The sequence below is a fragment of the Euleptes europaea genome, chromosome 13 (assembly GCF_029931775.1).
Source record: "Euleptes europaea isolate rEulEur1 chromosome 13, rEulEur1.hap1, whole genome shotgun sequence".
NCBI lineage: Eukaryota > Metazoa > Chordata > Lepidosauria > Squamata > Sphaerodactylidae > Euleptes > Euleptes europaea.
The window spans coordinates 53738772-53751849 of NC_079324.1; the positions used below are offsets into that span (position 1 = coordinate 53738772).

Here is a 13078-nt window from a genome sequence, read left to right on the forward strand (position 1 = left end):
AGATCAGCAGGTGTGTCCGCAAAGAAGGCTACATGAGCGCCAAGCTCCTAATCAGGCATTAGAAGGATGGGGGAGTTAAAGCTAACAAATAGAGGTGTATAGGCAATATATAACATTCATCTTTGAAAGATTCTATAAGTGAATTAATTATACTGCTAAAAAGCTCTGATTTTAGGGCTAGCTTTCCTGAGCCCCTTATGTACAGTATTTTCCAAATACCAAACTTAAGATGTCATTACATTAAAAATAACAACAAAAACTCAAACCCTGGCAATGTGTAACCAACAATATATAGGCCCCGTAAAACAAATACTCCAGGACAGAACAGGGTTAAGTATTTATATGGACCCTGGCACAGGAGTTGTCTACCTAATCCCTACCCCCTACCCCAAAAAGTGCAAATAAATCTGCCAAAGTAAAACAAAGCTCTCTACTGGCTTTTGGTTGTGGATGCTCAATCCATTTACTCTGAAGCAGACCCAGTGGATGCAATGGGGCTGCTTCAGAGCATGTGGCTTCAACATTCATGGTTACAGAGAAAATATGCTTTATACTAATCATCTGCTACTGTTAATGCAACGAATCAAGGGTCTCTCTCTTGACAAAGACCAGTTTGAAGCGAAACATCAGAAGTCACCAGGCGCAGCAACCTTGCTCATATTCCAAGTCATTATCGACAACATTTGCCAGCAGCTCAAAAGAGGCACAAAAATAGCCCTTTTCAGATGTTATGTGCATGCATACCGAGAGGCCGGTAATCACATATGGATTCTCCAAATACATGCAGTCACAAAGTTGTCTGAATGGAGTAGTATGCATATTTTGCAAGTGGAAAAATCTTTGCTGCATGCAAAACAACCCCTGGATTTTCCGAGTGTACCTGGAAGATCACAGAGAGCGTACACTCCTGATAAGTATGGGTGTAGTAACCTCTGAAAAAACCTACTGTTTTGAAACCCAATTTGCTTTGCGACCAAATCCGGCCTCTGTTCATTACAGACCTGAGGGTGGCGGGGAGAAAGAGAAAGGAATTCTCTTGGAGTCTTCTGGATGCACTGAAGTCACAGTTCCCTACCAAAGTATGACTTTCTCTCAGATAAGGTTGATGAATTTTTAAAAAAAAGATTAGTAAAGTTTTGCCTTCAGTTAACATTTTGCCTATTTTCATTTCTCTGTTGTTAAAAGGAAAGATGGAGAACTTGAAAGAAACACAAATGAATCGATAAAGATTTTTTACATACTTAGAAAAGTGATCAAGTGAAGCAAGGAGGACTGAGGTCACTGCATCACTCCTTCTTTCCCGCCAGCACTGGGATTATGCACTTTTAGATCTCTATCAGGAAGTTCTTGGCTGCCCGACGCAGAAGCAGGGAAGGTTGTAGTAAGGTCCGTTAACTGCCCTTCTATCTGCGTCCATGAAGACATTGATTCGTGTACCGTGATTGTGTGCTCCTCCATTTGACGCTGCAGGCTGTCCATCTCCTGCCTTTGGAAGCAAAGTCAAGGGTTGGGGGGAGAGAGGGAAGCCATCAATCAGATGATAAAACAGTAGTGAGGGACGGATGCAACCACAGACAAGGCAGGGTTATAACTCACCATGTGAACCTAAAGCACTGTTCTTGGGTTTTCTCACAAACATTATTCAAGATGACGACCTGGAACTCATCTTGGGTCTGATAATTAGGGTTCGTATTTGTATTGCCCCACAGTGGAAAACAAATCAGTACGCCCCTTTTAATAGCAGCTTTGGCTCAGTGGTAGAGCCTCTGCTTTGCATGCAGAAGGTCCCAGGTTCAATCCCCGGCATCTCCAGTTAAAAGGACTAGGCAAGTAGGTGATGTGAAAGACCTCTCTGCCTGCGACCCTGGAGAGCCACTGCCAGTCTGAGTAGACAATACTGACTTTGATGGACCAAGGGTCTGGTTCAGTATAAGGCAGCATCGTTCATTAATGTCCAATCACTATATTAATGGAAGATTAAAATCCAATCCGCACTATAACAAATTTATTGGAAAATTGGCATTATTTGTAATGCACTGGTTAAATAACCATTTGCTTGTTTTATATTTGTTGGTTTCTATGATAATTACTAGAAGAGGATTGACCGCTATATTATGTAATTGTTGTATACTTGCACGCTTAGTGTATATAATAAAAATTGGAACTAAACAGTTATCTCACGTAAGGGATGAATGAATGGAGTCACATTTCAAATACTTGAGCAAACAAATCGTGTTTCCCCCTAATAAACAGCATTTGACAAAGCCCCTGGAACACAAGCCTGTTGGGTCATAACCAGCCAGTGTGGTGTAGTAGTTAGAGTAGTAGAGACCCAGGTCGAATCCCTATTCTTTCAAGGGAGCTTGCTGGATGACTTAAGGCCACTCACACGTTCTCCAGCCTAACCTACCTCACACAGTTACTTACTTTAATGATACTGTTCATATGGCCAATCAGGCCCTGAATGGTGTCACACTAAGATCAAAATTAAAGAACAAGAATAGAATGTCATGCATAAGGCGAAAACTGGAGCACGGAGGGGGGATTTTTGGCCTCCAGATGACACCAGTTTGATGATCTTAACCAGACTTTTAGAATTCAGCTGGTAGAGGGCAGGGTCAGAACTCTTCTCAGCCACACTTTCTCATGGAGCGAGTAAATGGATTGCCAGCCATCCCATCAATGGGTAGCAGTCATAAGAACATAAGGAAAGCCCTGCTGGATCAGACCAAGGCCCATCAAGTCCAGCAGTCTGCTCACACAGTGGCCAACCAGGTGCCTCTAGAAAGCCCACAAACAGGACGACTGCAGCAGCATCCTGACTGTTCCAGCAGTCGTAAGTCTACCCTTGATATGGCCTTCAGAGCTGGAGGCAACACCAAATGCCCTTTTGGTTCCCAAGACTGCAAAGTGGCTCTGGTTTCTCATGACCCCCATTTGAGCGTACGTTTGGGTTGAAATATAACCAAAGCCCTCAAAAACTTTGAGTAGGATTGCTAAACATTAGCGACATGCAGTTAAACAAGATTTACTCACTTGAGTTGCTGGAGGCAGCTGTTGAGGTTTTTTAAAGGCTCTTTACTCACAGCTGTCAGAGGCTTCAACAGCTCTTCCAGCAAAGCTGCTGGGACAGGGCAGTCAGGAATCTTCACCGGAGTCACGGGATGTGAAGAATTTTTCTCTCCCTTCAGTTCTTTCCTCTTTGAAAGTGCAGAGGGGGGAAACCACATCAGAAATAAGCCAAGTAACGTTCTTAGTTGCAAACCAACTCGAGCAGGCCTCTGGAGAGGCAACACAGACACTTTCTACATAAATAAAATAACTTTTCCTGCATGTTCTCTTCCTCCATTACTCCCTCTAATCCCCCCCCATGATTCTCACTCACTCTAGTGACCACGAGGACACGTTTTACTTGATCGACATGTATATGCCGTGAAGAAAAAAATACCAACTAATGTATGACATGGGAGATACTGATTTCATGGTCAGATCTTGGTTTCCAAAATACAAAAGAGAGCAAAGGAAAGGGCAGGGGGTAGCCATTAGGAAAGGCTGCCCCACGACCCACTGTCAGAAGCTTCATGTCCCACTTTTGGATCCCGATCCCCAGTTGGGATACAGTGCTCTAGGGCAACAGTTCTCCAATTGCTGGTCAGGAGGTCACAAGGCCAGGAGGGAGTGGGGGTGGGCAATATGGTTAGTAGGCAGAGGATGCTCTGTTAGGCTCATGACAAGTTTGGGTTTGCTCCTACATCATGTGCAAAATAGCCGCAAAATGCACCCTATTGCTCAGTAACGCTGCATACATTTTTAGAAACACTAAGCAAGAAAAACAGAATATAAACTTGTTCAATGATGCGAGGTTCCTTTGTTTTATGCCGGGAAAGGGGGGCAGTGATGTGGAGTTACTTTGCAAGTGGATCTGCAAAATCTACAGGAAGGTAAGAAGGTTGGTCCCGAAGAGTACAATACAATAAGAAGTGAGTCTCACTTCAGAAAGTGTGGGAACCACTGCTCCGGGGGATGGGGTGAGACAATTAGAAGCCTGCCCAAGAGAGCTTCAGGGATTTCTGGCTGAGGTACTACCTGTAATTTGAAGCTGTCTGAAAAGAGGCAACTGTGGGGGCCCCTTTTCCCCAGCACCTGTCTGAAACTGCCGGGAAGGAAGGCTGGCCTCAGAACCCTTAAAGGAGAAAGCCCTTTATGCAAACACCTGAGCAACAGGAATGCTGCTGAGGCAACGTTTCTACCTGGCATCAAACAGATCGATCACAGATATTACAACTAATGCCAAAAGGCCAAAGGGACCTATTGTGCATTGACTACTTAAATTTGGCAACCAACTCATGAGCTAACATTTCACTTCATGCGTTACTCTGGTTTTCCTAGCCAAACTGTAGTTAGAACTCCAAGTTATCTGCTTTCCCACATTTAAATACCAAGCTTTGTATTTGGAAATGATGCTTCAGGCTTGTAAAGGGCTTAACAGCCATAAATGCTTAGGACCTTTATTTTTAGAGAGAGGGAGAGGCTGAATGAATGAATGAACAAATGAATGGATGAATAATAGGCCCCAAAACCATTGCTACATACTTTGTGTTTGCAGAAATTCACAGGCCTGGCTAAACATGTCAAGACCCATCTTATGTTAGAAAATATCCAAAAAGGCAATCTTGTGCCACCTTGAAAATTAAAACATTTATAATGGCTTTTGTGAAACCAAGCCGACTTTGTGAAATGCATAAAGTTTGCAGATTTATGGACATGCACACAAACATACCCTGAGAAATAAAGTGTTGTAAACAGCAGGAGAGGAGCTCACGACCTGAGTTCAATCCCGACAGAAGTCGGTTTCAGGTAGCCGGCTCAAGGTTGACTCAGCCTCCCATCCTTCCGAGGTCGGTAAAATGAGTACCCAGCTTGCTGGGGGTAAAGGGAAGATGACTGGGGACGGCACTGGCAAACCACCCTATAAACAAAGTCTGCCTAGGAAACGTCGGGATGTGACGTCACCCCATGGGTCAGAAATGACCCGGTGCTAGCACAGGGGACCTTTACCTTTTTAAACAGCAGGGGGGTCCCCAACCGCTACCATTTTCTCCCATACTTATGTGTGTGTGATGTGCTATCTGAGGATAAGTGAGTTCTAGTCCTCAAGAGCTTTTGTCACTATGCATCATTAAATTTTCAAGGTGCCAGTGGACTCCCTTCTGCTCCGATCTGACACTTACTCCAGGAGAAACCGCCTCCTTTCCCCTTTGCCACATACCTTCTTCGTCTTCCCATGCTTCAAGTCCAGCTTCAGCTGCTGGTTCTGCTGGAGGAGAGTCTTCATGCTGTTCTTCAGTTCCGTCACTTTCGCCTGAAGCATGAACTTATCCTTCTGAGTTAATGACAGATCGTCTCGAACCATCTCCAACTCTGTCTTGATCGCCTACGAGGATGAAAGACGATAACTCCGGCTCCCGTGGCAGCCATTATAGGGTACCCCTCAAAATTTCAAAGGTGCCCACAGGCTCAAAAAAAGGTTGGGGACACTTGCTCTAGCCCCCTACAAAAATGGTTTGCTTAAGGAGCCTCTCTCCTCCCTGATCCTAACCAGCTGGGTCAGTTCCCTTGGGAAAGGTCAGATTCGATACCTGCAGCACAGACTGGATGCCTTCCAACTCTTTGTGGCTGCGCTGCTCTGTCAGGTCCAGCTGCTGCTTCAAGGCCTGGACTTCTCGCTCCTTCTGATCTACCTCCCACTTCAGGTCTTCAACCTGCATGTAGAAGTACGTCAAAACCCGACCAAGTCTCAAAATTTCAAGGCCTCCATCCTGCACACAGTAACATTCCATCGAAGCCAATGAGAATATAACAGCCAACGGGTTTGCGCAGGAGTGCAAAAGAAACAGAAGACACATTCGCTTACTGGCACAGCAAAACAGTTTTTTTGTGACGGAGAACAGTGAAGGAACCACTTTAAAATTCTCACCTCTTGATTTTCTACAGGCTGCTTGCTGAGCTGTTCGTCCAGTTGCTTCCGCAGAAGCTGAAGCTGGGACCGGGCTTCTGCCAGCTCTTGCTGGAACTGGGACACTTCCTCGGAGTGCTTCCCGTTATTGGCCCTAGAACAACAAGGAAGACTCAACACCCCGTATTCAGATACCGTTTTCAAAGAGCTCCACAAGCCTCTCTGAAGAGGGCCAGACTCACCCCTTGATTCCTCGAATGGTCCAGTCGGATCGCAGAGGTTGATTAGATCAGGAAGCTTAGTGCTAATCTGTGACATTAGTGCTATGGAGATGGCTGCAGATCTCGTCGACTTACTGAAAAATTATTGGAACTGCTCCCTGTTTGGCTTAGGCTTGTTATTATTTTCCAAGATGGCCCTAATTCAGGAACTCTTAAAATCCCGCTGCTCAGAGCTTCCCAAAATTCAAGGATCTACCCACCTGAGGGACCCAGGTATAAGTAAATCTCAGCTGCTAAGCAGTCTGTTGTTACTTGCTCTTAATCACTCCCAGATGGCCAAACTGGTAGCCACATTTTGTGCAATTGCATATAAAGTTTGACGCCTAATGTTGGGCAGTTGCAATCAGATTAAATCATAATTTGGTCAATTTTAGTCTATCATACATTATTTAGAAATTTTAATTAGGAATGTTTTTGGTTGAACTGCTATAATTTTTTTACCTTTTGCATAAACGATATATGTGTTTTACCGGCTTATGCTGTATCAATAAATCTGAATCTGATCTTAATCACTCTCAGGGAAACTAAAACATTTTCCCCCCTTGGGGAAGCTTGGTATAAATGCATTAGTCAGCTCTGTTTGAGACCAACCGCTAAATAACTGTGCTCTTGAAAAAGTGCTCTGGGAAGAGGAGAGGAGGGACTATGATGCCAGTCAGCCATTACTGTGCACAGCCAATCAGCTGCCAATCCATCAACAAAAGTCACAAGCCAACTTTTAAATGGCTTTGCCTGCCCCCTTCCAGAGGATTTTACACTCAAGACCATCTGAAATATCTCTTGAGCTCCCTCTGCCTCGAAACACAAGTTCCTGTTCATCGGAAAAGTTGGTTTAACTTCAGGTGGGACTTCACACGCCCTTTAAACAATTGTCTGTAAAGCACATTCGCCAGTATGCTTGGTGTTTTAGTAGTTGCTCACTAGCGCAACTGACAAAAATGTATGTGTTCTGACTGACAGACCTCACCCAAAGGGTTAATGGCTAAACTAAGAACCGGATTAAGGTCAGTTCTACATTAGCTGGGGAAATTAGGATTGTTTTCCAGTGACTCATGGGTACCAAACTCTGCCGCTACCTTGGGCTAACACCTATTCCAGCAACAGTTACCAAATTCTACCCAAAATACTGTATACAATAGTGATCGTTCACATACTGAAAGAAGAGCATTTCCTGCCAATGTAACATTTCTCTACGCAGCTTCGGAAGGATAGATGGCGTATCACTAGGGACTGGGCAAAGAGTTATTTCATTACACTGTCAGACAAGATGCATATATGCTCGGGGTGGGAGGAAGATGGGAGAGGAGATGGAGGGATGAAGACCATCTAGCATGATGGAGAAATGATGAGACCAAGAGAATCACAAAGCAGCAGAACCCCAACGGCTTTCTGCAGACATGTACAGAGTAACCGGCAGGCATTCATTCAGAGCTGGGTTCATAGAGAGAGGCCCTGAAGGCCCTAGAAACAAACCAGGTGCAGATGTTCCTCCTGAAATATAAAAAGCAATCTTGCGATCTTGTCAGTCAGCTACAAGCCTTCTGAGAAACGCAGTGCTTCCAGTCTGATCAGGATACTCACTGAAGCTTGTCCACTTCAGCCTGAAGGGCTTGGATGAGTGCTTCTTTGGCCAGCAGCTCTCGCTTCACCTCGCTGAGCTCAAGGGCAGCCGCTTTATAATGACGGCGATTATGGGCTGCCTCTGCTTTGGCGGTTGCGACCTACAACAGCAAAACCGCATTAGTGTAACTGGTATATTCCAGCCAATCACTGTACAAGTTTCTCTTTTAGGCATATGCATGTACGTTATAAGGAGCCCCGTGGTGCAGAGCAGTAAGCTGCAGTAGTGCAGTCAAAGCTCTGATCACAACCTGAGTTCGATCCCGAAGAAAGTCGGTTTCAAGTAGCCGGCTCAAGGTTGACTCAGCCTTCCAAAGTCGGTAAAATGAGTACCCAACGTGCTGGGGGTAAAGCGTAGACGGCTGGGGAAGGCAATGGCAAGCCACCCCGTAAACAAACATAGTAAACGTCCTTATGTGATGTCACCCCATGGGTCAGTAATGACCCAGTGCTTGCACAGGGGTCTACCTTTATGTATATTACGCATATGTATGTAAATAAACCAATGACCAGAGAAGTTAAACATCCTTACCGACTATTACTGAACAGGGCAGACGTCAAAATGTTTAAGCCCCTCTGTCATCCAGAGGGCAGTATCCTTCCAGGATCCTTAGCCTCCTTGCTTGCTCCTTTTAAAATTTATATTGCAGTCTCATGAAGATGTGAGCCTTCAGAATACAGAACTGCCTCATAGACTGGGCTAGAGCCACCCAAGGAGTTTCATAACTGAATGGGGATTTCAACCTGGGTCCTCCCAGTCCTAGTCAAACCACTAGCCATTACACCTGACTGGCTTTCAAACATAGTACTTAGTGTGCTGGATTTGTGCTTATAATATATGAACAGTCAGTTATTAATTAATTAGATGGAATTTGATTACATTCAATACAATGTTGTAAGTGACACTGTTACTACAGGGCACAGTTGAAACCGAGGAAGCTAAGCGGAACGACTGAATACCATTTTGGAGGACATTGATTCATAGAGTCCCCATGAGTCGTCTTCAACTTGTGACTTTCATCTTCAATTCCATCTCCAGTTTTCAATCAGGATCATTTCAACCAGTGTCTTTTCATGCTCATTGGACTTGAATCAGACTGATCATATAAATGAAGAATTCATGGAGTATTCTACGTGTTTTTGAATTGCATCTGTAATGTTAACCTTAGTAGAATTTTTATAGAGTTGTGCACTGATATTTTGGGATTGCATTATAAAATCATTATTTAGGATCTTCTATATATTTATAGAATATATAGAGCCCCTGGTGCAGAGTGGTAAGCTGCAGTACTGCAGTCAAAAGCTCTGCTCACAACCTGAGTTCGACCCCGACGGGAGTCAGTTTCAGGTAGCCAGCTCAAGGTTGACTCAGCCTTCCATCCTTCCAAGGTTGGTAAAATGAGGACCCAGCTTGCTGGCGGTAAAAGACTGGGGAAGGCACTGGCAAACCACCCTGTAAACATAGTCTGCCTAGTAAACGTCGGGATGTGATGGCTCCCCATGGGTCAGAAATGACCTGGTGCTTGCACAGGGGACGACCTTTACCTTTATATATTTGATGGCCTCTTGGTGCCATACAACAGTGACGTACAACAATTCAAATCCATCACAAAGGTAACATGCAGGATGTTAGGAGTTTGGGTGTGTATTTGTAGGCCTACGACTTGGAAGAGAAAGTTTGTGGCTACTACACACTAGCTTCAGATTTGTTTTTCCTTCATTGCATGGAGAAAGACTGGGTGGAGGAGGTGGCCAAGGGGTATTTATTTGCCTAAGGTCATCAACCAAAAGGGAGACTGCAGCCAAGAAATCAGAAGGAGATTGAGACTGTGAAGGGCAGCCATGAAGGAGACAGAAAAGATTCTGAAGTGTAAAGATGTGTCACTGGCCACCAAGATTAAGTTAATTCATACCATTGTATTCCCTATTACTATGTATGGGTGTGAAAGATGGACATTGAAGAAAGCTGATAGGAAGAAAGTAGATTCCTTTGAAATGTGGTGTTGGAGGAGAGTGTGACGGATACCCTGGACTGCCAAAAAAACAAATCAGTGGGTTCTAGATCAAATCAAGCCTGAACTGACCCTAGAAGCTAAAATGACTAAACTGAGGCTATCGTATTTTGGTCACATTATGAGAAGACAAGCGTCACTGGAAAAGACAGTCATGCTAGGAAAAGTTGAGGGCAGCAGGAAAAGAGGAAGACCTAACAAGAGATGGATTGACTCAATAAAGGAAGCCACAGCCCTCCATTTGCAAGATCTGAGCAAGGCTGTTAAAGATAGGACATTTTGGAGGACATTGATTCATAGAGTCCCCATGAGTCGGAAGCGACTTGACGGCACTTAACACACACAAGGTCAACTGATGGGTGGGGCTACAGCTTGAGGCACAAGCTGAACAGGAGCGGGGAGGATTTCACACTCCCGGCCATTCCCTACTCCAGCTCTCAGTGCTTAAAGTTCACATACATGCCTGCAGCTCACCCTGACCTGGATGGCCAAGGCTAGCCTGATCTTGTCAGATCTCAGAAGCTAAGTAGGCTCGGCCCTGGTTAGCACTTGGATGGGAGACCACCAAGGAAGTCCAGGGTTGCTGTGTAGAGGCAGAAAATGTCAAACCATCTCTGCTTGTCTCTTTTCCTGAAAACCCTACAGGTCACCCTAAGTGGGCAGTGACTTGACGGCACTTTCCCATGCCTGCAACTCATGCCAAGGTTTTTACCTAGTGGCTCAGTCAGCCTTAACGCTTATAATGAAAGCCCTCAACCAAGCCCATACCTGTTCTTTAAGGTCATTCACTTTCGTCTTCTCTTTTTCCAGGGCTGTCTGCAAGGCTTGAACAAGCTGCTTCATTTGCTGATCCTCTTCCTCTTTGCGCTTCAGAACTGCTTGAACCTGGAGCATCAATAAAACCCTGAAGGTTAACAGGGTAAAACCAAACCTCATGCTGCAGTGTGCTGGGACTGTTCTCCAGTTGCAGTCCATAAAGTGCATTTGTTTATTTATTTAAATATTTACACCCCACCTCTGCACATAAATTTCTGCAAGGCAGCTTACAATGAGAACTCTAAAAACAATACAGTAAAACCACAAGATGAAAGAAAAGGTAAACACTAATCGCAAATACAGACTTAAAACCAAAATCAAAAAGCACCACGCTACAGTGAGGAAATGGGGTCAGACTGACCCAGATAACTGGGGGAAATTGATTTTAAAAACACCTTTGTTTTCTGTCCTCTGCAACTCCATACCCAGTATATTCTTTAACTTTATTGAGGACGACTGCCCTGTGATGTTTCTAGGACCTACCATTCTTTTTTATTTCCTTTTGTAAATTACAAGATATATACCCTGTTGGGGGTCATTTTTATCCACAACTGCATCTAAAGGGAAACCCAAATTAGCATGTAGGGCAAAATTCACAAAATGATATTTTTCTTAATTGCTATTTTTGTCTCTGCTTGCTGTTGCTGTTGTTCTATTCTTCTGGTGCCAAGTGGGAATACTGAAGAAAGGGTTGCTTTTCCCCCCTGGTGGCTGGTGGCAAGCTCAGTGCAATCTCCAAGGATTTTGGTTTCTATTACTTATTTTGGGATCTACTTGACCCATAACCGAAGTAGTAAAACATACTCTGTGTTTGGAGGAGGATTATAGGATGCTGATCAACAGCCAATACAGGATGCTCTTTAAAAGCCAATTAAAAGAACCATAAGATAAAAACATGCTTCCAGGCATACGACAATCATAGAAGCATAGAGTTGGAAGGTACCACCTGGGTCATCTAGTCCAACCCCCTGCACAATGCAGGAAATTCACAACTACCTTCCCCCCCACACCCCCAGTGCCCCTACTCCATGCCCAGAAGATGGCCAAGATGCCCTCCCTCTTATGAACTGCCTAAGGTCATAGAAACAGCATTGCTGACAGATGGCCATCTAACCTCTTCTTAATTACCTCCAGGGAAGGAGAGCGCCTCACCTCCCGAGGAAGCCTGTTCCACTGAGGAAATGATCTAACTGTTAGAAAATTCTTCCTAATGTCTAGATGGAAACTCTTCTGATTTAATTTCAACCCACTGGTTCTGGTCCAACCTTCTGGGGCGACAGAAAACAACTCAGCACCCTCCTCTACGTGACAGCCCTTCAAGGGCTTGAAGATGGTTATCATCCTCGATCGCTGACCAAGTGAAAACGCTGGGCATACCTGAAGATTCAGCTGCACCAGATCCGCCTCCCTCTTGGCCAGCGCTGCTTCGAGGATGCGATTGTGCTCCCGTAGAGCCGCGTTGGACTGGCCGAGACCAGTCAGTTTCCCGCGTTCATGCTCAAGTTCGAGCGACAGCTTCTTGTTTATTTCTTCCAGACGCTTGATCTTCTTTCGGAAGCCCCTTGATTCTTGAAGCTGAAGAACCACATGTATTGTTACTGCTTTCAAAAGGTTTACCATAACACAGGTTCATTAGGTTACTGAATTGTAAGCAACCCAGAGGTAGCAGAAATGTGCATTTTTTTTTACAGCAGGGCTTTCTAAGGGTTGGCTCCAGACTGAATTTTCCATCAGTGGAATGGGATTTTCCTGTATCCCCTTCCCAAAGCAGCCCACTGGCCTCCATGAAATGCTGCTTCTAAGGGAGAGGGAGCCCTGAGGAATGACATAAGGGGGGGTCTGCAGCAGGAAGGGAGAATTGTTGGGAATTGCAGGTAAGCAGGACATTTAGTCCGGATCCAACCCTAAGATTTTATTTCTGCCCCATCCTTACTTAGAAGGCTAACAGCCCCATTCTCCCAGATAGGCATAACCCCTTACAGAGGATGGAAGAAAGAGACAGAGGTATGAAGCTGAAGTCTAACCCAGACGTCCCAAGTCTTTTAAAACCTATGCACCTTTGGACTTTAGAGAGGGAGTGGTGAGCACCACCCCACCCCAAAATGGCAGCCACAGGCAGAGCCAAGCCCAAAATGGATGCCATAGGAGGTGGAGCCAAATGGAATACCTCCCTCCTTACACCTCCTGGGAAGAAGGAAAGGCTGAAGGGGAAATGGAGCTCCAAGCTAGCAAAGGGAAGCCCAGGGGCTTACCAGTCTTCTTGATCCTCCGGTGGAAAACCCTTTCATTTGAAAGAGGGCAGCCAATAACAAGCCCAGCTTTACAATGGACCCACCCACTTTCTGAAAAGCTTGGCAGGTGTCATGGCACCTGCCGACACCATGTAGGGGCAA

At 45.0% G+C, this 13078-nt stretch overlaps 1 protein-coding gene across 1 annotated transcript in view; it reads right to left on the reverse strand.

Annotated features, from left to right (window-relative positions):
• Positions 1–1278: 1278 nt before the first annotated feature.
• The window catches only part of GOLGA3 (golgin A3), a 39690-nt gene continuing 27890 nt past the window's right edge, over positions 1279–13078 (reverse strand). The window contains exons 16-23 of the mRNA XM_056859075.1: positions 12063–12260; positions 10638–10754; positions 7819–7958; positions 5978–6110; positions 5640–5762; positions 5270–5434; positions 3037–3200; positions 1279–1486 (exon numbers count right to left, since the gene is read on the reverse strand). Coding sequence (XP_056715053.1) covers positions 1279–1486; positions 3037–3200; positions 5270–5434; positions 5640–5762; positions 5978–6110; positions 7819–7958; positions 10638–10754; positions 12063–12260 — 1248 coding nt within the window. The remainder of the gene's footprint in view (positions 1487–3036; positions 3201–5269; positions 5435–5639; positions 5763–5977; positions 6111–7818; positions 7959–10637; positions 10755–12062; positions 12261–13078) is intronic.